Source organism: Pseudochaenichthys georgianus, chromosome 10, assembly GCF_902827115.2.
Source record: "Pseudochaenichthys georgianus chromosome 10, fPseGeo1.2, whole genome shotgun sequence".
In the NCBI taxonomy this organism is placed as follows: Eukaryota; Metazoa; Chordata; class Actinopteri; order Perciformes; family Channichthyidae; genus Pseudochaenichthys; species Pseudochaenichthys georgianus.
This window is the reverse complement of record NC_047512.1, coordinates 27185042-27210565: the sequence shown is the minus strand read 5'-3', so window position 1 is coordinate 27210565 and position 25524 is coordinate 27185042. Positions and strand designations below refer to the sequence as shown.

The 25524-nt window shown below is 39.4% G+C and overlaps 1 protein-coding gene across 2 annotated transcripts in view; it reads right to left on the bottom strand.

The window, feature by feature from the left end:
• Positions 1 to 15849: 15849 nt before the first annotated feature.
• The window catches only part of ctnna1 (catenin (cadherin-associated protein), alpha 1), a 98601-nt gene continuing 88926 nt past the window's right edge, over positions 15850 to 25524 (bottom strand). For both annotated transcript variants that reach the window (XM_034093137.2, XM_034093138.1), the window contains exons 17-18: positions 18867 to 19001; positions 15850 to 17535 (exon numbers count right to left, since the gene is read on the bottom strand). In XM_034093137.2, coding sequence (XP_033949028.1) covers positions 17248 to 17535; positions 18867 to 19001 — 423 coding nt within the window. In that variant the 3' untranslated portion in view covers positions 15850 to 17247. The remainder of the gene's footprint in view (positions 17536 to 18866; positions 19002 to 25524) is intronic.

Below are 25524 nucleotides of genomic sequence, written 5' to 3'. Positions count from 1 at the left end.
TTCAAAAGTTGAGCAATGTTCTACTTTTGAAGCTTCGGCGGAAGCGTCAGCCAATCAAATCATATGCCAGTAAAAGCTCTAGCCAATCAAACCGCGTGCTTGTGTGTCTGGGGCGGGAGATTCATGTGATTGGTTGTTGGTCGAGTTTCAGACACGCCCGCCGGCAAGCTTCAACGCAGGCCGCCGTGTGGACGCTGCGTTAGTGTGTGTTTTGCTCCACTCACTCAGGAAGTAAATAAAACCATAACTCTGGGTTTTATTTGTTGTTTGAGGTGCAATATATGACTCAGCAGCTTTAAGACATGAAGAAATTATTTTCCGCTTTGCTCTAATGCTTAAATGTTGCCGGAAAGTGGGCGGGCCGTAATTTTGGCCAAAAGTGACGTTAGCGCCGTCATACTATATTTTTCTAGAAAAACCCATGGCAATGTATGATTATGCTATGTTTGCTTTTAAACATTATACTACAGATTAGATGGTGAGAGCTGAAGCTGTATAAAAAGCGTGCAGCTAGGGATGGTTCATATGAATAAAATCCTCTATCACAGTATGTAATTTGATATCACTATATCAATATCTATCGTAATAAGAGTACATTTTATAGACAATCGATTGAGAAACAGTTTATGGATAACATACCAGTAGGAATGTATGTCTTTAGCTAATAAAGTCAATTGAATACTTTAGGAAAATCCCATAAAAAATCCAATACCATCACAAACAGGTTCTGCTCATTGATCTGCTTCTATGTCCTCAATGACCTAACACCCAGATATTAAACTGGCGTGCAGACTATCAGGGATGAAGAAGGTGACAAAAATGCGAATCCCCCTAGGAGGAATGCGTCTTCGATGTTATCTTTATTTAATTTTTTATAGTGCAATTTGATTTTTAACCTCGACAAGTCACCAATGTATGAGGGAAAAGATAAAATATTTTACCTTCAAAATAGGTATGCTTCTAGTGTTGGAGCACTTTTCTGTTCACAAACTAACCAATATTTTAGAATTACAATAAAGCAAATATCTGTACATATAATCTTTATCAACACTTAAGAAAACCAGAATGTACATCAGTCAGTGGGCGGGTCTCCCAGCTTCAGTGTTTCATTTGCGCTCACTGTGTGACTGACTCGAACGCCATTCTGCTTGCTGTGCAAAACTCAGCATCTGATGCTTGCACTGAATGGAAAATGCTTCTGGGTGGCAAGTCTGGTGATTAATCGATCAGGCTGACCTTCCACTGACCTCACAGATCAGTGGATTTCAGCAACAGATCTTTGAGATTTCATCTGTAGCTGAAGTTGTGCATTGGACTCTGAGCCGAACTAATCCTTACTTATAAAAAAGGAAACGGCTCAGATAGTGATCAGCACCGCAGTAGACTGGACAGCTCCGCCTCAAGCAAGGTTTACTATAATCCCACGATTAAATAGAAACAGTGTGAAACAAATGTAGTACATGGCTTTATTTATCTGGCACTGATGTAACCCTACGAGAACACGTTTAGGTTTTAAATAACCTAAAACATGTCATCTTTTATGAGCCTATATATCTAAAAAATGACAGTTACTGTAATTTGACCGAGGAAAGCTGGATTTCTGCTTTATGGAATTTTAGAAATACCTTTATAAAACTAGGAAAGTATTGTTAACTGCTATTATTGCATGCAAACAGTAAGGAGGGAAGAAGCAAGCATATTGCAATGAAATGTAAAAGCATATTTAAAAGTTCCCATCGTGACCTCCAAGGGGTAACAACCTTTTTGATACGGCTTTGTGGATTAGGCAGGCACTGATGGGGCAGAGAACAACAAAGAGTGATTCCGAACAAGACAAATCAATCACTTTTCTGGGAACGTGCTTATTGTCCTATGATGTTTGTAACCTACATTCCACCTTTGCATGGTCGAGTGAAAGGGAAAGTTTACTTGCTTTTGGTTCATTTTCTTCACGCACTAAAAACACCCTGTCAACCCAAGTCAAAGACTTGACACACAGGACTTACTGAAATATATGGGAGATTTATCATCATTAACTTATGTGTGAGGCCTTTACATTTTTAGAATGTGCTTATTTCCTAACGGCAGACTAATTCAAAGCACCCTGAATCTATTAACATTGTAGGGAGCAGATGATTTCCTCACAGGGCCAGTGGTAATAGTGATGTGATATGGAGATCTACATTTTGAAAGTATTTTCATGATAATGAAGGTGTACTATTGGAAAGGTAATTATGAAACTAGTGGCCTCCTCTCCATCTCTCTTGTTGCTTCTTTTCAGTCAACAGCGTGTGCATGGTTGGTAGTATGGTACCACATACTGATTCATTTCATAAAGTTCAGTGAAGATGTCAAGACCCGGTGTCAGTGACATTTCTGGAGTGAGAGGATATTTCAACTTGTTGTGGTGGAGCGAGTATGGTAACAAGAAAAATATAACAAGTCTTGTGTTCAAACTTTTACTTGGAGCTGCATTTGGAAAACTCTTACTTTTACTCTGTACTTTCAACCTGAAAGATCCAACCTCATAGATACATAGCACTTTTCAAATACCACTTCACAGTATACTAACACATGCACAAAACATAACATGTATCAGTAGACTACAAAGTCGCTGAACAAAGAGAATCAACCAGACTCAAAGGGCATCAATGGGTTTTGAGATCAAATCTTATACATAACCACATCAAAAGACAGCACACCACAGTAGGTAGTATACATAAACAAGTTATCCATGTCTTTCAGCCATGAGCAGCACATAGAAAAAGCAGGCTGCAGCTGCTGTGTGCAATTTTCAAAAACTATTTACAACACAAAAGAAGAAGGAAGATAAAACCAGCAACAATTATAAAAGTAGTCACTTACCATTACATTTTCTGAGGGCAGCGTGTAGGTGTTGAACCATATCAGTATAACAGCCGTCCATTCATGAACTGTCACACAGCACTTGCAGGTCGTGTTTCTCTGAAAGGTCAGCAGGATGAACAGTTCGGGATTGGTCCTACAGGGTGTAGAACATGACATGTTGTTACCAGTCCAAACAACATTTCATGAAAGTGAAGTGAGTATAAGACGTACAAAGTCGGGGCATGCTGGCTGGGTCCACTCTGTGAAAACACTAGCTGCATAATTTCTGTCACTACCATAGCTCAATTACTTCAGTGAAAAGTACCTTGTCGTTTTTATTGAAACGGGCTGGTTACACTTACATCCTGTCAGTCGCAATGCTTCCCTCGGAGAAGCAGCGGCTAGTATGGAAGCTAGCCGGGAGTTACGGCCCGTCCACACAGCTTCACTGAAACGTATACTAGCACTTGTGCTAACAATGCTGCATTAAAACTGTGCTAACTCCCTTACTCGTCTCCCTTTCCTCGGATGCTACAGCAACTCGTAAACGTCAAAACTTTTGGTTAACAAAAATAATAAAAGTATATAACTGTATGACGCTTTTAATGACAGTCATTCTGAGTTAGCGGGTAATGCAGCAGGCAGCACAGGTGAGGTTGATAACGTTAATTAGGGTTGCATTCCATTTAGTGAGGTTAGTTCAACCGCTACACTATTGTACATGCTCACTCACTGATAACACTTACTGGGACGCTAATTAACACGTGCTCTTCCTGCAACTGAAAACATATTCCATTAAAAAGGGGTCTATCACTGCATAATATATTGATAAAATCTTATTCTATAATTATTTCTAATTGTTCCTATTAGTTTAAACCAATCGTTATAACTATGGGATTAGTTTTGTATCATAAAGATAAAGCAACACTTTCTCAGAATAAAGCAAAACTATGAGTTTAAAAGAAAAAAAAACTAAGTCAAGCAAAATAAAATGAATTTCAAAAATAAAACTATAAGTTGCAAACAAATCATTTGTGTAATCATGTAAACTATAAGTATTTTTTCTTTGTTTTAACCATATACAGTCTATGGTTTTAACATAGGTTTTTGTTTGCAGTTCTTGTTTCTTCTTTCTCAATGATCAGACTTTTGCTCTCGCTGCAGCTCTCTCGTTTGCGCTCCTTCATTTTTAGTTTGAGATTTTGACACAAACATCCCAGGTGGGCGGGAATGTCAGGGGTGCGTCCTCATTGGCTACTCAGTTTTTGAGTAACAGACTACTACACCACAGATCATACAGTGCAACTCATGCAGCAAACTCCGGAGTCCACTCGGCCACATTAGTGTTAGTGTCTCCTGGGGAGTTTTCATGAACATATCGGACTTATCTTATGGATTGCAGTGCATTATACTTGTGATGTGTAGTTCATACTTTATTCCAACTTTAAATATTTTAATACCTGAACACACTGCTGCTGTTAAATAATTTCCCAATTTGGGATTGATAAAGTGTGTCTATTTATTTTATAGATTAAAAAAACACATTATGTATTTTCAAGCTAAAGATGATGCACAATATAAACTGTATACTATTATTTTTCAAAGACATGTTACATTTCCAAAGCATATATTGCTATGTTTAGGACAAACAATTAAAGACTGCTTTAATTGAACAAATTCTGCAATATAAAAGTGGCAGATTTGCTTTATTAAACAGACCAGACCTAGGCTGCATCAACACAGTTAGGAACATGCTCACATCTTACTATGTTGGTCTGAAGAGCTGAAGCATTCATACACAATGGATAAAACCGGTGTTGTCTCATTCTATATCCTGTGAGAAAATGATATACATTTAGCATTAAAAATGTGACATACTATTCCTAGCCTGAGGAAGATATGAATAATCAACAGATTTGAATGGAATCTCTAACATTTTCATGTAGAATAAAGACAAAAGAGTGATTATACAAATTACATTTATTGAAATTTGAACCAGAAGATGAAGTCTCAAAGAATGTTTTAAATAAAAGGACATAAAACAAAAAGGTGGATAATAATAAAATCTATTAAATGTATATGTAAAGCCATTCGGTCAAATGAAATGACACTGAGCCAGTGATAACAGTAACGCCAGCGTGGATGAAGCTGGTGCAGGTCTTTCTTCATGCCCCCCCCCTCCGTGCTGTCCCCTCAGAGGAAGTGGGAAAACGGGATAGGACTCTGGACGCCACGCTGACACGCTGTCTATCCACACTGTTAATATGAGAGGAAAATAAATATTTTAGGAAATGAAAAATATGAAGTTAACAAATAAAACACAGCTCAGGGGCATTCATGGACGGTAGGTTTTCCTACAAAGTTAACTCAGCCTCCTTTGATTTTCATATCAAATTAGCGTGTTAATAAAATAAGCTATCATGGCTTATACTTGCATATCTAAACAGAATCATGAAAACCTGTTGGTAGAGTCAGGCACACGAGTCCGTTTGAGTGTGTGCGCCGGTGTCTGAACGCTCACTCACTGCTAGCTATGTAGCTAACTGTTAGGCTACTTAGCTTGCATTGTTATGGATCTAAAGGTAGCACAGCTTTACTTCTCACTTAACACCAGGGGCGTCGCCTGGACCTGGAAACATTCGGGGCATAGCCCACAGTAGCGGCGCTACAGACACATTTTCTACTGCAAGACTCCCCACACGCACATACACAATTGCGCCATCTGGTGTCACAAACGTGTGCCTGCATTAGCTTTGTTACGGCAATGGATTGTGGGAGATTCTCAAAGCACGTGAGGATCTCTTGAGGGTAAGGTGCCTGTATTATCTCGGTGGACAAAATGTATGTTTTTATTTTATAAGGACAATAACGTACTGTTGTGTTTGTTTAGTTTAATGTTAATTGTTTAATGCTCACAGTCACAGCAACATGTTTTTGTGTGATTGGTTTTATATGATTTATCAACGTGATCATCAATAGCTAATCTGAGCACCAGAACCCAGCTCACGTGTCCTTTTATGCTGTCCATTGAAATGCAGGAAAGTAATCACCAGCTCTGAGTGATCTGTTGCCGAGGGGACACTACACCGGAATTACATAAACAGAGAAAAAGTGCTATTTTGAGGGAACTCACCTCCTCTGGGGTCCCCCAGGAAGATTTTTTTAAATGATGAAGTTAAAAGCATCAATCTTGTGCACGTTGAGAGCAACATCAAGAGATATGGATACATCTCTCAACACCCATATGTCAACAAAAATCAAAAAATCCGAATAAGAAACGGGTTTATTATTTTAAAACACTTTATTTTCCAATTAAATCATAAACGATGTCAAATTATTAGAAGTTGTTAGTAATCAGATTAAACAGAAAAAAGGGATGGAAGGAGGAAATAATAATCCCTCATCTCTTGCTGTTTGCCGTTGAAATGATCTCTTTTGCTGGCCAAACATGCTGGATGGAAAGCAGTGATGTCTCACTTGCCTTGGCCCTGTATCTGCAGTCCCTAAATCAGTCATGTTACCCATTGACTCTTGTCTGTTCTGGTGCTCCTGTTCATTGTTGTCTCCATTGTTGTTCTTGTCTGTTGTATCTCCTTCTTGTGTGTCCCTTTCTCCTGTTCTCCTTTCTTCATCCTCTACTCTGTTTGGCTCATCTGTGATGACTGTGTAGGTAAACACAAACAAGTATGTAAGTCAATCAGTTTCCAACTCTGTCAAATAAATGAATTTCAAGATACACACATGTGTCTTCATTAAAATGAGTTTCACCACACAGTCACAAAATGTAATACTAACCAATTGAAAATAGTTAAATGTACATCTCTTGTAGATATCACTGTTAGAGTAGTTATCTGCCAATAGGACATAATCATTCCTACAAATGCAGTTTGAGTAATTCACTTAATATATTCACATCACACTTTAATATAGTCATTTTCACTTAATACTCTAATATAGTCATCTTTCTGCATTCAACACTAAGGAAAGCTGTATAATTTGACATGATAATGAGGAAAAAAGGCCTCCGACAATGCAGATAATGTTTTGATCATATCAATTTTAAGATGGGGTCCCGGGTCAAGGCTTAATATTTGGGAGCATAGTGTCCCTTGCTCTTTCAGGAGCCCCACTGGATTGGCTTTGATCTGAACTATTTGTATAAAAAGCTTGTTAGCTGGCTGTCCATCTCATAATGTTCACATAGAAACTAGCTGTCAATAGGAAATATCAATCAGAAGAATTATAATTGAATACAAAAATCTGTCACAAAAAGAGGTTGCACATTTAAATTCAGGTGTTGTTATGGCAACGTCAGTGGCCAAACAGCCACATTTACTGCTGCAAATACGTTCAAACATGCTGTCGACACGTAAAGCAGTGGCAACTATGCCACCATTTCAGCTGACTCTTTCTCAGAAATACTGTCACATAACATCCAGGAATCATATATTTCAGTGCTAGTTTGATGCTAAGCTAAGCTAAGCTAAGCTAACTATGAAACACTTTAACTGACAAGACTCCGGATCAACTGTGTACTGTCTGTAAGGTAGCTTCTAGCTTCATGTCGAACAGTAAGTCAACCTTTCCCAGAGAGCTTTCTTTGAAATCACCAGGTAACGCTAAAAAATACAACATTTAGATTGTATGACAAAGTGTGTATATAATATATCTGGCTAGCTAAAGCTACTTGCTAACGGTTTAGCTTACCCCCGCGATTCAAAGTAACGTCAACGTAGCTATAATTTATGCTTTGCTTACATGTTCGCATAACTTGTAAGTTTACTGACATTTACATACCTTGTTCACCTGGCTCAGGTGGTGGCTCTGGGGTTGTTGTTTGAGCCACCACTTGAGAGTTGCCATCTTTTTTATTAAAAAAATGTCTAATGTCCATCTTCAGAAACTCCGCGTCCGCGGCTGAAAGTGTAAACACTGTCATAGAGGAGAGGTACGTACCTGTCAGCCAATAAAACACGTTTATTTCCATGCAACTCTCTGATTGGTCTGGTGGTTGCCTCTGTTGCATTCACTGAACACGGGAAATTACAATTCTACCATCCTCTAGGTAAAGTACGGTTAATGTATTATATTATTGAGGGAGAATTTGTCCGGGGCTACAGCCCCGGATGCCTACCCCAGGCGACGCCCATGCTTAACACAATAAAGAAACAGACCGTATAGCACAAACAACACAAATGATCAACATATACATTACATATATTTTCTCGTGAAGTATTATAATAATTGAAATGCTGGTTCTTCTGGGGGTCTTCTGTCCACGCTCAGCTAGCTACAGCACCGCAGCTGCCTGCACTGTACAATCGCTGGAGGACTGGGCTGTCACTCAAAAACTGAGTAGCCAATGGGGACGCACCCCTGAAAGTCTCGCCCACCTGGGAGGTTTGTGTCAGAATCTCAAACAAAAAATGAGGGAGCGCAAATGAGAAAGCTGCAGCGAGAGCAACAGTCTGATCATTGAGAAAGAAGAAACAAGAACTGCAAACAAAAACCTATGTTAAAACAAAGAAAAAATACTTATAGTTTACATGATTACACAAATGATTTGTTTGCAACTTATAGTTGTATTTTTGAAATTTATTTTATTTTGCTTGACTCAGTTTTTTTTCTTCTTTTAAACTCATAGTTTTGCTTTATTCTGAGAAAGTGTTGCTTTATCTTTATGATACAAAACTAATCCCATATATCTAAATGCAAACTCTGATATGTGATCGTTTGAAAATACACAACCAGAATGTTTGTTTCCATAATTTCACACCTCCTGTACTTCCTCTCAGAAAGCTAGAATTACTGATGTTTAATTTCAATGTTTTTTCAGCCTCTATTCAGGCAGGCAAATCATTAAAAAAACAAATTCTTATTTACAATGGCAGCCTGGCAAAGGTCCTCTTTGAGGGAGGAAGTGGTTTGAAAAATAAATGTCAAAGCAAGTTAAAAAGTGGGCAGCAACCGTCCAAATATTTCCAACATACCGACTAATTACATACTATCACAACAAGCATTGCATGTGACAACAAGCATTAAATATATATATATATATGTGCGGAGAAATGTTTGTTATTCGATACTGCATCCTTCAATTTCACTTTCATGTTGTAATCCCTGTTGTTTTATTATTTTGATTTTAGACAAATTACCTTTTTTGTAGGCCAAACAAAACAAGGGTCACAAGGGATGTTAAGACCTACATGTAAAGCTCACCCAGGGATTTTTTTTTACATTTTTACAAAATACCTTTACTATTGTGCAATTTAAAACCATTTGGAGAATGAGGCCAACAATGATCAGGTCAACAGCACTATCTTTATAATGTAACATGAGTGTCCTATACTCTTTTAATTAATTGATACACCTCTCAAGTACAATTCCAGTTGTAAATCTCAGATGAGTGTCGAAGATGGTCAGTAATGTTGAGATAAAGTTACCCTATTTCTCATTTTGCACCATATAGACTAGGCAGAATTTCAGAAAATGTGCTTATTTAAAGTGCTGAAGGCATTTTGTGTTTATTTATGCTATTCAACATTTCTAGGGGTATTAAGGGGTGCTGAATCCAAATCTGCTGTATATGAAGCTCAAACATTTCCCAGAATGCCTCAAAATTGAGAAATCCAACATGCCGCCACCGCCAGGCTGAAATCTATGAGTACATTACTTTTTGACTAAACAAGGTACAAACTAGAATTAAATGTGTTTTTATATGTTTTCACACATGGGGAATTGAACATACTGTCCTGATTTTAGATCAAATAGGAATAGTCAGCTTGAAATCATACATGTATAGCGAAAAAGGTGGTTATTAGTGATTAATAAGTTGTCAGACTCAACCAAGGCTTGCTTAGAAAGTGTTTAATACAATTTTTATTTGGCCACCAAACCATAACGTAAACATGACACGATTAGGCCTACTGTACAGTGGAGCAACAGTACCGTCAACAAAGCCCTATAGATGCTTTTATTTGCTCAATAAGAATACAAATCATACTGAAATGGTAAAAACCTCATTGAAGTATCTCATAAAACACCACCATATATCAATGATTACAAAATAATAATAATAATAATAATAATAATAATGTAAAAATATATTAAAACAACAAATAAACCCAATTTATAGCTCTCAGGCCATCCAGTGTTAACGCAATGAAGAAGAAGTGAGCCTGTTCACACCGCCTTTTTACATCAAACCCTATGGGAAATTGCCAAAAGGCAGGCACTTTTAAAAAGCAGCGTCTTCTTCAGTGTTCCGGCAGGTGTTGTCATGTTTCCTGCAGTTGCATGCCTCTATACATTCCATGTGACTCTTTCTGAATAGAATAGACAGATTATGGCCAGTACAAGTACAGGTACATTGGAATACACGTTACTTATCCTTACACTTATTGTGTTCCTTTGTTACTTTTTTTCTCAGTTATAGGTTCACAATTATCCGGTTATGGTTTCAACAATCTGTTAACAACAAACAGTCAGCAGTATGCAGTCTGATATTCTCAACCAGTCTATCAACACATCACCCCTACCCTCATCCACCTTCACTGACTCCCGGTCAAGTCACGCATCCAGTACAAACTCCTCCTGCTAACCTACAAATCTCTCCACTCCCTAGCCCCTTTCAAGATACACACATGTGTCTTCATTAAAATTAGTTTCACCACACAGTCACAAAATGTAATACTAACCAATTGAAAATAGTTAAATGTACATCTCTTGTAGATATCACTGTTAGAGTAGTTATCTGCCAATAGGACATAATCATTCCTACAAATGCAGTTTGAGTAATTCACTTAATATATTCACATCACACTTTAATATAGTCATTTTCACTTAATACTCTAATATAGTCATCTTTCTGCATTCAACACTAAGGAAAGCTGTATAATTTGACATGATAATGAGGAAAAAAGGCCTCCGACAATGCAGATAATGTTTTGATCATATCAATTTTAAGATGGGGTCCCGGGTCAAGGCTTAATATTTGGGAGCATAGTGTCCCTTGCTCTCTTTCAGGAGCCCCACTGGATTGGCTTTGATCTGAACTATTTGTATAAAAAGCTTGTTAGCTGGCTGTCCATCTCATAATGTTCACATAGAAACTAGCTGTCAATAGGAAATATCAATCAGAAGAATTATAATTGAATACAAAAATCTGTCACAAAAAGAGGTTGCACATTTAAATTCAGGTGTTGTTATGGCAACGTCAGTGGCCAAACAGCCACATTTACTGCTGCAAATACGTTCAAACATGCTGTCGACACGTAAAGCAGTGGCAACTATGCCACCATTTCAGCTGACTCTTTCTCAGAAATACTGTCACATAACATCCAGGAATCATATATTTCAGTGCTAGTTTGATGCTAAGCTAAGCTAAGCTAACTATGAAACACTTTAACTGACAAGACTCCGGATCAACTGTGTACTGTCTGTAAGGTAGCTTCTAGCTTCATGTCGAACAGTAAGTCAACCTTTCCCAGAGAGCTTTCTTTGAAATCAACAGGTAACGCTAAAAAATACAACATTTAGATTGTATGACAAAGTGTGTATATAATATATCTGGCTAGCTAAAGCTACTTGCTAACGGTTTAGCTTACCCCCGCGATTCAAAGTAACGTCAACGTAGCTATAATTTATGCTTTGCTTACATGTTCGCATAACTTGTAAGTTTACTGACATTTACATACCTTGTTCACCTGGCTCAGGTGGTGGCTCTGGGGTTGTTGTTTGAGCCACCACTTGAGAGTTGCCATCTTTTTTATTAAAAAAATGTCTAATGTCCATCTTCAGAAACTCCGCGTCCGCGGCTGAAAGTGTAAACACTGTCACAGAGGAGAGGTACGTACCTGTCAGCCAATAAAACACGTTTATTTCCATGCAACTCTCTGATTGGTCTAGTGGTTGCCTCTGTTGCATTCACTGAACACGGGAAATTACATTTCTACCATCCTCTAGGTAAAGTACGGTTAATGTATTATATTATTGAGGGAGAATTTGTCCGGGGCTACAGCCCCGGATGCCTACCCCAGGCGACGCCCATGCTTAACACAATAAAGAAACAGACCGTATAGCACAAACAACACAAATGATCAATACTTACATATATTTTCTCGTGTAGTATTATAATAATTGAAATGCTGGTTCTTCTGGGGGTCTTCTGTCCACGCTCAGCTAGCTACAGCACCGCAGCTGCCTGCACTGTACAATCGCTGGAGGACTGGGCTGTCACTCAAAAACTGAGTAGCCAATGGGGACGCACCCCTGAAAGTCTCGCCCACCTGGGAGGTTTGTGTCAGAATCTCAAACAAAAAATGAGGGAGCGCAAATGAGAAAGCTGCAGCGAGAGCAACAGTCTGATCATTGAGAAAGAAGAAACAAGAACTGCAAACAAAAACCTATGTTAAAACAAAGAAAAAATACTTATAGTTTACATGATTACACAAATGATTTGTTTGCAACTTATAGTTGTATTTTTGAAATTTATTTTATTTTGCTTGACTCAGTTTTTTTTCTTCTTTTAAACTCATAGTTTTGCTTTATTCTGAGAAAGTGTTGCTTTATCTTTATGATACAAAACTAATCCCATATATCTAAATGCAAACTCTGATATGTGATCGTTTGAAAATACACAACCAGAATGTTTGTTTCCATAATTTCACACCTCCTGTACTTCCTCTCAGAAAGCTAGAATTACTGATGTTTAATTTCAATGTTTTTTCAGCCTCTATTCAGGCAGGCAAATCATTAAAAAAACAAATTCTTATTTACAATGGCAGCCTGGCAAAGGTCCTCTTTGAGGGAGGAAGTGGTTTGAAAAATAAATGTCAAAGCAAGTTAAAAAGTGGGCAGCAACCGTCCAAATATTTCCAACATACCGACTAATTACATACTATCACAACAAGCATTGCATGTGACAACAAGCATTAAATATATATATATGTGCGGAGAAATGTTTGTTATTCGATACTGCATCCTTCAATTTCACTTTCATGTTGTAATCCCTGTTGTTTTATTATTTTGATTTTAGACAAATTACCTTTTTTGTAGGCCAAACAAAACAAGGGTCACAAGGGATGTTAAGACCTACATGTAAAGCTCACCCAGGGATTTTTTTTTACATTTTTACAAAATACCTTTACTATTGTGCAATTTAAAACCATTTGGAGAATGAGGCCAACAATGATCAGGTCAACAGCACTATCTTTATAATGTAACATGAGTGTCCTATACTCTTTTAATTAATTGATACACCTCTCAAGTACAATTCCAGTTGTAAATCTCAGATGAGTCTCGAAGATGGTCAGTAATGTTGAGATAAAGTTACCCTATTTCTCATTTTGCACCATATAGACTAGGCAGAATTTCAGAAAATGTGCTTATTTAAAGTGCTGAAGGCATTTTGTGTTTATTTATGCTATTCAACATTTCTAGGGGTATTAAGGGGTGCTGAATCCAAATCTGCTGTATATGAAGCTCAAACATTTCCCAGAATGCCTCAAAATTGAGAAATCCAACATGCCGCCACCGCCAGGCTGAAATCTATGAGTACATTACTTTTTGACTAAACAAGGTACAAACTAGAATTAAATGTGTTTTTATATGTTTTCACACATGGGGAATTGAACATACTGTCCTGATTTTAGATCAAATAGGAATAGTCAGCTTGAAATCATACATGTATAGCGAAAAAGGTGGTTATTAGTGATTAATAAGTTGTCAGACTCAACCAAGGCTTGCTTAGAAAGTGTTTAATAACATTTTTATTTGGCCACCAAACCATAACGTAAACATGACACGATTAGGCCTACTGTACAGTGGAGCAACAGTACCGTCAACAAAGCCCTATAGATGCTTTTATTTGCTCAATAAGAATACAAATCATACTGAAATGGTAAAAACCTCATTGAAGTATCTCATAAAACACCACCATATATCAATGATTACAAAATAATAATAATAATAATAATAATAATAATAATAATAATGTAAAAATATATTAAAACAACAAATAAACCCAATTTATAGCTCTCAGGCCATCCAGTGTTAACGCAATGAAGAAGAAGTGAGCCTGTTCACACCGCCTTTTTACATCAAACCCTATGGGAAATTGCCAAAAGGCAGGCACTTTTAAAAAGCAGCGTCTTCTTCAGTGTTCCGGCAGGTGTTGTCATGTTTCCTGCAGTTGCATGCCTCTATACATTCCATGTGACTCTTTCTGAATAGAATAGACAGATTATGGCCAGTACAAGTACAGGTACATTGGAATACACGTTACTTATCCTTACACTTATTGTGTTCCTTTGTTACTTTTTTTCTCAGTTATAGGTTCACAATTATCCGGTTATGGTTTCAACAATCTGTTAACAACAAACAGTCAGCAGTATGCAGTCTGATATTCTCAACCAGTCTATCAACACATCACCCCTACCCTCATCCACCTTCACTGGCTCCCGGTCAAGTCACGCATCCAGTACAAACTCCTCCTGCTAACCTACAAATCTCTCCACTCCCTAGCCCCTCCATACATCTCTGACCTCCTTCAGCCCTACACCCCCTCTCGTCACCTGCGGTCCTCTGACAAAGGGCTGCTCTCCATCCAGCGCTCCAAGCTGAAAACATTTGGCAACAGAGCCTTCAGTGTCGCAGCCCCCACCCTCTGGAATTCTCTGCCCTCTGCAATCAGGAATGCAGACACTCTGGACACCTTTAAAAAACACCTCAAACACCATCTGTTCACTCAGGCCTTTGGCCTCAACTAAATTATAGTCACTTATTCCTGCTATTGCTCTGTATGTCTATTATTACCTTTTGTTTTGTTACTTCTCACTGTAAAGCGTCCTTGGGTTTCGTGAAAGGCGCTATATAAATTTAAATTATTATTATTATTATCAAAAAACAGATATACTTAAAATAGATTTCAGGCTGGTGGTGGCGGCCATGTTGGATTTTGAGGCATTATGGGACATTTTTGAGCTTCATATGTAGCAGATTTGGATTCAGCACCCCTTACTACCCCTAGAAATGTTGAATAGCATAAATAAACACAAAATGCCTTTTGGGGTTCTGATTTTGTGAAAATTGACCCTGTCTAATAGCATACTATTAGAGTCTTTGTTTTCTGTTACTTTCCCCTGTGGCTTTGTAGGTATCTTTATTTATTGGTGTCAATGTATTTACATTTGATATGATAAAACAATCTGTAAAATACATCCTGAAGTAAGGCAGCGTTCCATGAGCGGTTTGATTGCCAAAAGTCACCAGGCCAGGGTTTGGAAATCTTATCACTGCCATCCCTCTATTTCCCAAGCATTTTCTGTGGGTCGTTCAAAGTTATTCTGGGAAATTTAAGAGATCTAAATCAAAAGTGTATGGAGATTAGTTAGGACAGCTCAAAGAACAATCAGAAAGAAACACATTTTGTTATACCTGCCTTTGCTTACCTGCCTCCGCCTTTTTGTCAAAACAAAACCTTTAAAGAATGGATTTTTCTCCTCAGACCTAAGCCAATATGAGTGAGTTTGGAAAAATACACACTGTTCAAAATACTTTCTTGCTTCACATGTTTATCGTCATAAGGGCACTTTGTTCACAGGCTATTGTTAGACACCACCTAAAGACTGAGGAATGGGTTTGATTTTAAAAACTGCACTTATTTCTCTTTAGGAGAACATAACTAACAAAAGTAAAGCAACCCAATTACTTAAAAGATCATGCTGTGTATAGTCCTGGAGTCAATAACGCAGTCTTGGGAGGCATGTATACATAATATAATGCCTTCATTATACACAGCAGCATATTTGGAGGGGGTGATAAAATTCATTTGACTTTTGAGAGAAAATGATTCCTTAGGGCTTACACTCTCCTTGTTATGACAACATAAATCTGGTATAATGGCAAAGCGAAGCATATAAAAAGAAGGTTCAAGGGAGGATAGAAAAACATTACTTCAGTCGGCGGATAATCCCATCAGATAAATAAAGAGAAAAACAGTGGTTTCCTTTTTAATTGTTTATTAAGATATAAAGCAGGCACATGAATATAAGAAACGTGTGCACTAATAAGTCAGCTCTCAACAAAAAAATCCACAGCAAAATAGTTGATATCACTCAAATCCAAACTCAATTACAGCAAAAGACAAACTGTCGAAATGTTTAGTTCTACAGTAAAATAAAATAAATCCACCTAACAGATATCACCGATGTCAAACGAGCAAAACAAATGTCAGCCCGAGACCAGAACGGCAGGGTTTCAAAGCCTCTGAACAACAACGCACCTCGATGTATGACTGGAAAACTCCTGCTTTTTACCTGAAGTTAAAAAGGAAACAAACTCTCGTTTCATTTTAAAGCTCCAACTCCTGGCAACTTCATTCTAGTTTTCTATAAAGATTGTGCCCGACATAATACCTTGATTAGTGTTCAAGCTTAAGGACAAGGAAACAACAAGCAGAGTTTAAAGTAGAAGAAATCCCCTCCCTTCAGTTGAGCAGTGGAGAGAAACATATTGATCCCTTAATTTGAACACACCTTAAATCGTGGAGGTGTTTGGTCTCATTGCCGGTTAATGAAGCTTGTCAGCTTTGGAAAGAAATGACTCTGGGTCTTCTCGTTGTTTAGCCCACTGGGTTCTCCCAGTCTCTCAGGAGGCCAGGCCAATAAACAAAGTCTGACCAAGTTATGCAGGAAAACAGAAGGTTGGGGGAAAATACTCAGTTGCCTTTGGTTTGCTGCAAGGATACATAAAAACAAAAAACTGAAAATACAAAGAATTTGAGATGTTTAAATTATAAAGAAATGACATTTACCAGTACAGGGGTATAAATCATTCAGCACAGAACATATAATGTTTTATTTAGACTTATTTGAAGCATGTATAGTGGCATAACAATGTAGGTATAAAGTTAGAAAAAGGTACACATGGAAAAATTGTGACTTTGGTTCATTATGCCTGAACCAAAACACATTTAAAATATTACCAGTTAGCCCAGCACATCCAAATGAACTACAGTTATTCCTCAAGTTAAAAAAAGCTAACAGATTTTGCATAGTACATATTTGCAGTACAGAAGGTATTTTGCCATAATCAAACATTGTAGTGAAAAACCTTCTTTCCATCAACATGAAATAAAACATGGGAAATATATTTGTTTTAATGCATTAGTCAGTTTGATTTCCCTCTATCTGTATTTTCCAAAGGAGAGACGGTTATTGCTACAGACTAGAGCAAATCCAAACGTCTGGAATAGAAACGAGGCAGTGTAGGAATATAATGGCCGCCTATGCAAAAGTGGAACAAATAAGATAAAAACGTTTCTTTTTGATAGAATGACAAGCTCTATCTATATATAAACTCATTGGTCAGTATGCGTGTTCTCTTGACTGAAAGGGGAGTCTAGATGCTATCCATGGCCTTGAACTCGCTGAGAGCCTGCACGGGGTTGATGTGCTTCTTCTGAGAGGACCTCTTCACCCGGTTGGTCTGGTCGTCCTGCTTCTCTCTCTTCACCAGGGGCTTCTTCTCGGGGGCTTTCATCTTCCAGGAAATGGCTGGCATATTCAGGGCCTCCATGTTTTTGTTCTTCTGGTACTTAGTAGAGGCAACGTAGGAGGCCTTGACGGTGGACACGACTGTGTTCATCAGATTCTTTGCGGCCTGAATGAGAGACATGGCGCTGTCCAACTGTGGAAAGGAACATTTTTTTTTAATTAATGTAAATTGAAAATAAAAAGTTTCTGTCCTTTTAACCTTTTCCAATTTAATGAGAAACTATGATTAACGGAAGAACTAACCAACCAACCACAGAGTTGGTCTGGACTAAGAACAGATGTGAGAGATTTGAGAATATGGAAAAACTCTAATTTAATCCCCACAATTGAATAGCCCCAGAGACAGTGGTGACACTTGACTTCAAGAGTTGGAAGCATAGGCTCCTTTCAGCCCTACAGAAAAGAGGATGGAATGATGATTTCCTGCACACAAAGGTAACCTATCTTTAAAGATCCGAGTGGCAACTAAGTAGTTCATTCATGCTCCAGGGTTCTGTAAACACTGGCCTTGTTCAGTGTTATCTTAAGAGCTCAAAAAGGTTAAGAAACAGTTGGCCAACAATAGTCCAGCACAAGGAAAGCCATTATTTCTGTTATCTGTTTATTTGATATAAAATATAAGCTGCAGTTTACAGTGCCGAAAATGAATCATTAGCTAATCACATGCAACAGCCGATGCCACTAAGTCTTAGTATTTTTAATTTATGTGGGCATTGCAGGATAATAAAACTTTAGAAAGTAGCCCATGCATTCTATTGATTTAATTATGTTTCTGAGAGAAACTTCCTTGTCAACAATCGCAATCCTGTTTACCTCATTGCTTCTTACCCAAAATACTCTGTGTGTCCTTCCTTCAGGAACAGACTGCATTTCCTACTTACATTAAAGTTTAACCCCTTTTTGCGAATCATTTTGAAGCTGAATTGCTGCTACCAGCCCCACTTCCATTTGAACTCGTAAGATATCTTTACAATGAAGATCACATACATACTGTCCATGGTTTAGTTCAGTGATTATTATCAACCTTTTTAGAGCCACGGTTCATTTTTTACAATAAATAAATCCTGCGGAATATCAACAACCCAAAAAGGTACAAAATGACACATTGTAGCCTTATACAGCAGAATTATATTTAATGACGAGTCTCTCAATTTGGCTACGAGTTCAGCTGGTAAGTAACTAGCTTTGAGAGCTCTCTTTGTGGTTTTTCTCGTAACAGCTACCCATTTCTCAGTTTGTTTACGCAGGCAGAAAAAACATGGTCTGTGTTGTTCTTTTGAAGTGACAGGTGTTTTGTTTGGTGTTGACGATTAAGCTTCCTTGGGAACATGGCACTGTTGGATTTGATTTGCAGCAAGTAAATAATATTTTTTGGACTGTCTTAGTGAAATTGGAACATGTCCCACGGTGATGTCTTACGGCACACTGGTTGAAATTCAGTAGTTTAAAAGGTGTTGAACTTACCCCGGAGACGACCAGCTCTCCTCCCAGGTTCTGCACCTCGGCCTTGACCTTGCTGCAGATGTTGAGCTGGTGGCAGTACAGGGCGATGCGCTGCAGGTAGGCCAGCAGGTCCTGCTTACAGGTGGAGTCGGGGCACTGCGAGGGAGAGAGAACAGGCGTCAACACGTGTGCACATCACTTAGTATGTGAGCATACACAGGTTTGTGGTTCCAATGCTACCTGCTTTTGCTGGTTGTACAATGAATCCATTTTTGGAACTCGCTGCTACTACTCAATGTGAATATTTATGTGATTGTACAGACGCCATGATCTCACACTTGATCAAGATGAGTTAGTAGCAGTGTGACAGGTAATGTAGACACCCACATTAGGGCCGCGCTCAGAGCCAAAATGACAAACGCACGCCCACAACTTGGTAGATTGATAACTCATCTTCACAGGGTTAAGCACGATCAAGTCACACAGCATGCCAATTCTATTAGGAGGCAAACACGGCTGTCAATCAATTACCTTTGGGTAACAGTTTTAATCTGGTGTGAAGTTTTTTTAGAAACAAAAATACATGATCTGAATTGTTAACAGCACCCTGGTTCGCAGATGAGTAATGTTGTCATCATCCCACCTCCTGTCACTAATGTGGGTTCTTGCCTTCAACCCGACAACAAGGTGTGAATTAAACGCGCAGCACTGGAGAAGCACTCTAACCGGCTTCAATAAATACAATTAGTACTCGGAGGAAACATGCAACGGATCAGAGCTTAAATTGTGAAAGGACAGAGAGTATGGACTCAAAACCTAGTCCAAAAAGCCTCTTATTCCCAACCATGCATTGTAATATTGCCAAAAGTCAGCTGGGATCAAAACAAAACACATTGGGGCCATAAAAAATCCATCAACTTCAAGAAATCTCAATAAATTATTATAAAACCCACTCGAAAGTGGCAGCATGCAAAGAGTTCCACAAATGTATTTAGTTTAGCATTGGCAATCCTTTTGAATTATTTCATCTCAGCGTAATTAGGACTCGAGCCCTGCCTTTAAATACCATTTCCAATCTCTTTGGTTTGCTAAACAAGCCCCCTGCCAGCATGTTGATTAGGACACATTGATGGGTGTCTGATGCTTTGCATCCGATTGTAGATCTCAGAGACACGACACTAAGGATATATCAGCGATGATCATTACATTAGACGGACTTCGTTACAGATAATCAGAGGCTGGCAGCTTTTCACACTCACTAAACTAACTCTACCTGTGAAAAGCACTTGGGTGACCATGTCTGTGAGCAAGCCAAGAGAAAATATTGGCTCCAAAGTCCAGTATTTGCAGGTGCTTGGCAGTCTGAAGGAGGAGTCCTTTGGCAGAGCTTAATTCTGAGTGCAGGGAGAAAGGTGAAAGGGAGGTAATAGCAGCCAATCTTTTAATTGATGGAATCTCTGCAGAGAGGAAAATGTTGAGGTCGGTGCTGACAAACACAAGTGTTTGCACGAGTCTAGACAAACTCAAGAGGCTTTTTGTCTGGATATAACGGAGCGTATGACAGAGTTGACATCTCTCAATAATGACCGCTATTATCGTGCACTAAATCCACACAGGGCGAGGAAACCCCAGATGTTGTTTCTCTATGCAAACGGAGGAAACCGAAATATCTTTGCCATCAACATTTTACCACACTTCAAAGAGTCTAGGACTTATGATGCTTCTAATCCTGCTGAGCGCGTCTGTATCCCTGGTGGGTGTGTAGAGCGCTCTGCTGAATACAGTGCACACACTCCCAGAAACAGCCATGCATGCATCTACACACTCTCCCCAGCCAGCAACTGTGCCCCTTTGTACACATCATACCTCAGAGCGGCGGGGTGCTTTAGTAGGAGGACGAGAAAGTGAAGCACAAATAAAGCAATATTCTTTCAACGTATTCAAGCACATATTTAAACCATTAAAAATGATGTATTTCCGTATGGAGAGCTCTAATGATGTCCTCTGACAGTGTTAATAAAAATGGACCTTAAGTCTTCTCTGCCACTACCGTCCACTGCTGATTAATAGAGGGATGGGCTGAGGAGAGAGGAGGGAAATGTAAGAGTTGACATTCTATTAAAGAAGGTATGCAAGAGGAGATGAGGGGAAAGAGAGCTGGAGGGGATGATCATCATACATGGCTGACAGACTAGAGGGAGTGGGAGGAAGTGTTTTATTTTTTTTAAAGAGAGAGAGGAAAGAACCAGAGAAAAATAGGTAGTTGGAGAAAAAGACGAGGATGAAGAATGAGCCAGAGGGGAAACAGCTTGGAGGAGTAAATAAGGGGGCTAAATCCAACTGGGGAAGCGGGACGTAGACAGGAGGATTGAACTGTGGGAGGGGGGGGGGTATAAGCAAGTGAGAGAGAGCGGGAGCAGTAGCACAGACCTGGGATGAGGCTGAATGCAGCAGCCATGCTAATGAGGGCTCGGGGAAGAATTCAGACGGCTGAGCGCAGGGCACTGTGAAAGCATCACTTGTGCTCGTACACAGCTCAGCTGCTGGCTTCCCTCAGCACTCAGGAAACTCTGCAAAGGCTGCTCTGAGTGTGACATGTGAATACAGAAGTTGCACAGAGAAGAGACAAGAACACCTTGGATTGTTTTGGGTAATGCAAATGGAAGCACTGCGTGTGATTAAGCCGCGCGCTGTTCACAAGCTGATACCTGCGCTGTGCTGCAAACCAGATGTCTCAGTAGGTGACTCAAACCGCACAAAGAAAACCTTTTTATTCCTCTGCTTTCATACTCAACGGTATGAATAATTAATAGTGCAAATAATAAATGGGGCATATAATGTGGGTGTATTTGTTCAACTTATATGTTAATGCATCTGCCGGTTGTGCTAACACCATGACCGTGCAGTCATGTTGAAAATCACATCTATCCCCACTATTCAAACAATTCATTTCCGTTTCACAAAACAGAATTTGCTCTGGTGTGAAAAAGAGAAGGATCATCGCTCGTGTTCCCGGTGAGCGATGCTCTCCTCTAATAGTGACTTCCACCATTAGAGCCCATCATTGTCATTTTGTTCCGTCGTCTCTGGCTGCTGCTGTAAATGTTCCTGAGGCCTGATGATATAGCCCCTGTGCTTCTCCCTACATGCTGTGTGGCCACTTATGGCCTGGGACAGCTAACCTTGCTTGGTCAGCTACTATTGAGAGATGGCAGAACAGGGAGAGAGGCACTGGAGACTTCCACACAAGACTCAGAATATCTTTTAAACTAATAGAGAAGGTGAGTCACCTTCTTTCAAAAGCAGACCGCAGTAAAAGGTAGACATGTCAAAGTTTCTTGTTGTGCTCGCCTTTTCACTGCTGACTTGAAGTGCCTTTCAAAAAAATACATGAAAAACATCAAAGTTGAGTCAAAGGGTAGCTCATTATTATTCTTATTTGCTAATTGAATGTCTTCAGCTCTATATTCATGATGGTTTTACTTCTAGCTGTGAGTGGGTAGCTCTTGTTCTATTTAGCATTTATTGGCATTTAAGCTATTGCTTAAGAGCCTTGTTTTTCTCACTTCAGACTAAGTACCACTTACTTAATATAAGAAAACTCCCCAAATGAACAAAAGAATAAAGCTGCTGCCAAGAGTAACCAAATAACAAATAACAGTCAATTGAAATGACAAATAGTCAATAGGTGCGTTCACACCGCAGTACTTTTCCCACTTTGGCTCCGATATAGTTCCGAAATGTCGCATTCACACCGAAAAGAGCCAGAACTAAAATGAGTTCTTCAGAACCATTTTTACCCCATTTTCCGTCCCTGCTAGAGAGCAGGGACTTTCGTGGGAGTAAAAGGTTCCTATGTCTGATTGGCTGGCCATTTTGTTAACCTCGCATTAGCATTAGCCCAGCGCAGAAACGCAGAGAGACTAACTTATGGCAACACAAAAGAAAACATGGGAGCGGTGGAGATGAGGAGGTGTCGCCGTTCTGGCGATTTACTCGGAAGGCTTCAGTAGAAGCTGCTGGGACAGTGACTCCCAGCAGCTTCTACTGAAGCCAGTCCCCAACTCCGGGGACTTCCGGCCGGCGACTTTGGGCGGCAGTATACGCCGTGAAGTGGTTTGCGGCCTGCCAGTAAACCCAAAGCAGAAGAAGAAGAAGTGACGTCAGCGGCTTCATTTGCCTAATCCACCCCCAGGGACTTTTTCCGGTGTGAACGCGATCTGTACTTCGTTCATGAGAATTAAAGAGTTATCATGAACTAAGTTCTGATAAACCTTTGTGGGAAAAGTACTGTGGTGTGAAAGCGCCTAAGAATATTTAAAAAAAGATTTCTAAAATAACAGGTTTATCAAATGAATAATTCTGCTGCGACTCATTTGTTCGCCTTCAAAAGCAACATTTTCACTGAGGTCAATATGAATGGTTGAACAAACTAACAACCAATTTATATGATAATATATGAATTTAAAATAAAAGTTGGTTTTGACTTCTGTTCTTTACGTTTGGTCTCTATGGTTACCCTAGTCTACAGGGATAGCACTGTTCAGTGCATATTCCTGGTTCTCACTTCTTTTTCACCTTTTCCCACTTTGTTTAGGAGAGTGCATTTACGTAGTCTCGTTGTGCCTCTTCACTTTTACACTCTGGGGGTCAGAGTTCATATGGTGAGGGATTCCTTTGGCGGAATGCGCCGGCCAGTGCCTTTACCGTGGACTTCTGGTAGAACTGCTCGGGTCTTGATAGATTGAGTGGGGAAGTTCATGAGACCTTTCTCTATGCTACTCTCTACTGGGCTTGAAGGCATTTTGAGAAACACTGTATTTGGACTTTAAAGTAAGTCATTGTATTTCATCAGATCTACTCACAGACCACTAGGGTTACTTTCCAAACGTCTGCTCTAGAGAAGCACTGACTGAACCAAAAACACATTTTTCACTTAACAACAGACCGCCCAACAAAATAAAAGGAAATGAGGCAATAACAATGACAGAGCAGGATGTTGAACAAAAGGATTTCACTGTGCTACGTGCATGATATACATGATGATCAGGAAGGTCAGGTCCCATCATTGGAAATGCCATGCAGTTACGCTGAATTCTATTAAACAGAGGCAGAGCCACTGTGCTGCTGCTTCCGCCCGGACTGACCTTTCAGGACGATCACCCAGAGGAAATGCCCATTTCCAATATTTACTGACAAGGCAGCATCCTAATGTGCCGCTGCCTGCGACCTGTTGGTTGGTGCTCCAGGGCGGTAAACACAGAGGCCTTTTCTAATAACTTTGGTTTTTCAGTCCCTCCCCGTCATGAGAGAATTGATACACCCACTGAGGGTGACCCAGTGAGGTGATTTTGAGGGTTTTTGCTTAGTGTTTACATTCAATGCCTGTTGCTTTATGCTCTAGACCTTGGCCTGGTTATTGGATAGCTAGAGGCAGAACAGCTTAACAGCTACAAATATATGGGTTTATTTTCACAAGTTCACCAATAACTATGCCTTCACCGTGTAAATCCCCCCCATATAATAACTTAGTGACAGCCTAATTTTGTTTCCTGCCAAAGTTAAAAGAAAACCTTCAACAAATACAAAAACCTTCATTCAGGTCAGCTTCACTGTGTTGTGTTGCTGGATTGTTTTATAGCTAGAAGGGAAACCAAAACCTTAGACCAGCCGGCACGATGATGCTTTACTGCTCTGACATACTAAACATCTACCGGGGGAAAGGGTCAAACAGACATTTGTCTGCATGTGTGTGCGGCACAGGGTTGTGGATAATCTACAGTGCCTGAGAAAAGAGCTTTAGATTAAGCCACAGGGAACCTTTATCTGTCATTACACCTCTAAACTGCCACAGGGGTTGCAGGGACGCAGAGATATACGTATATATGTTACAGTGTGGCGAGTGCCAACGGTCAAAATAGTGTGACTGAGATATAAGGAAAAGTTTGAGGAGATACGGAAAACAAAGCACTGGAAAGACCATTCTGTTACTTTAGGCAGAAACTGAAGAAGAGGATGGGCAATGCAGGGATAGGAAACTATTCCAACCTTTAATCCGGCAAAGCTTCAAAATGAACACACTATAAAAGAAGAACATGTTTCTAACAGAATATAAAATGTGAAAACTGTTTTACCGCTGGATCAAACCTTGAACTTCCTTTCAGAACTCTGAAGAAGTTGAGTGTGCTGGTGTTTTTTGTGCACAGCCTAATTAATGGGCATTACAGTTAATGTGCTGTACATTAGATTTAGTCTGTCTGGTACTGATTATGTTACCGTTGATGGCTAAATATAAATCTGCCATGGTTTACCAATATCAATTAGATCCATTTCAACAGAATGATGATGGCCAGACCTCCTCTCTCCGCACTGCATCTGCTAAAAATATGCTGTATATTTCCGTGGGGCCAATTCAATCACAGTGGCACTCGGGAATGATAATGTGACAGTGAAGCAGACAGAGTCTGTATGACAGGAGAAAATCAAGCTGGGGGCTCGCCAAAAAGACCGACTTTGGAGGTAACCAGAGGGACCAATTAAATGTCCCTCGTCATTTTTTAATGGTCAGACTGCACCTGTCAGTCAGGCGTTTCACTGTTGTACTTGTAAGCAAAACTTATAACTTAACACGGCTGCTACCATAGGCTAAGTGCTAACAGGCATGCTAAAACATTTATAC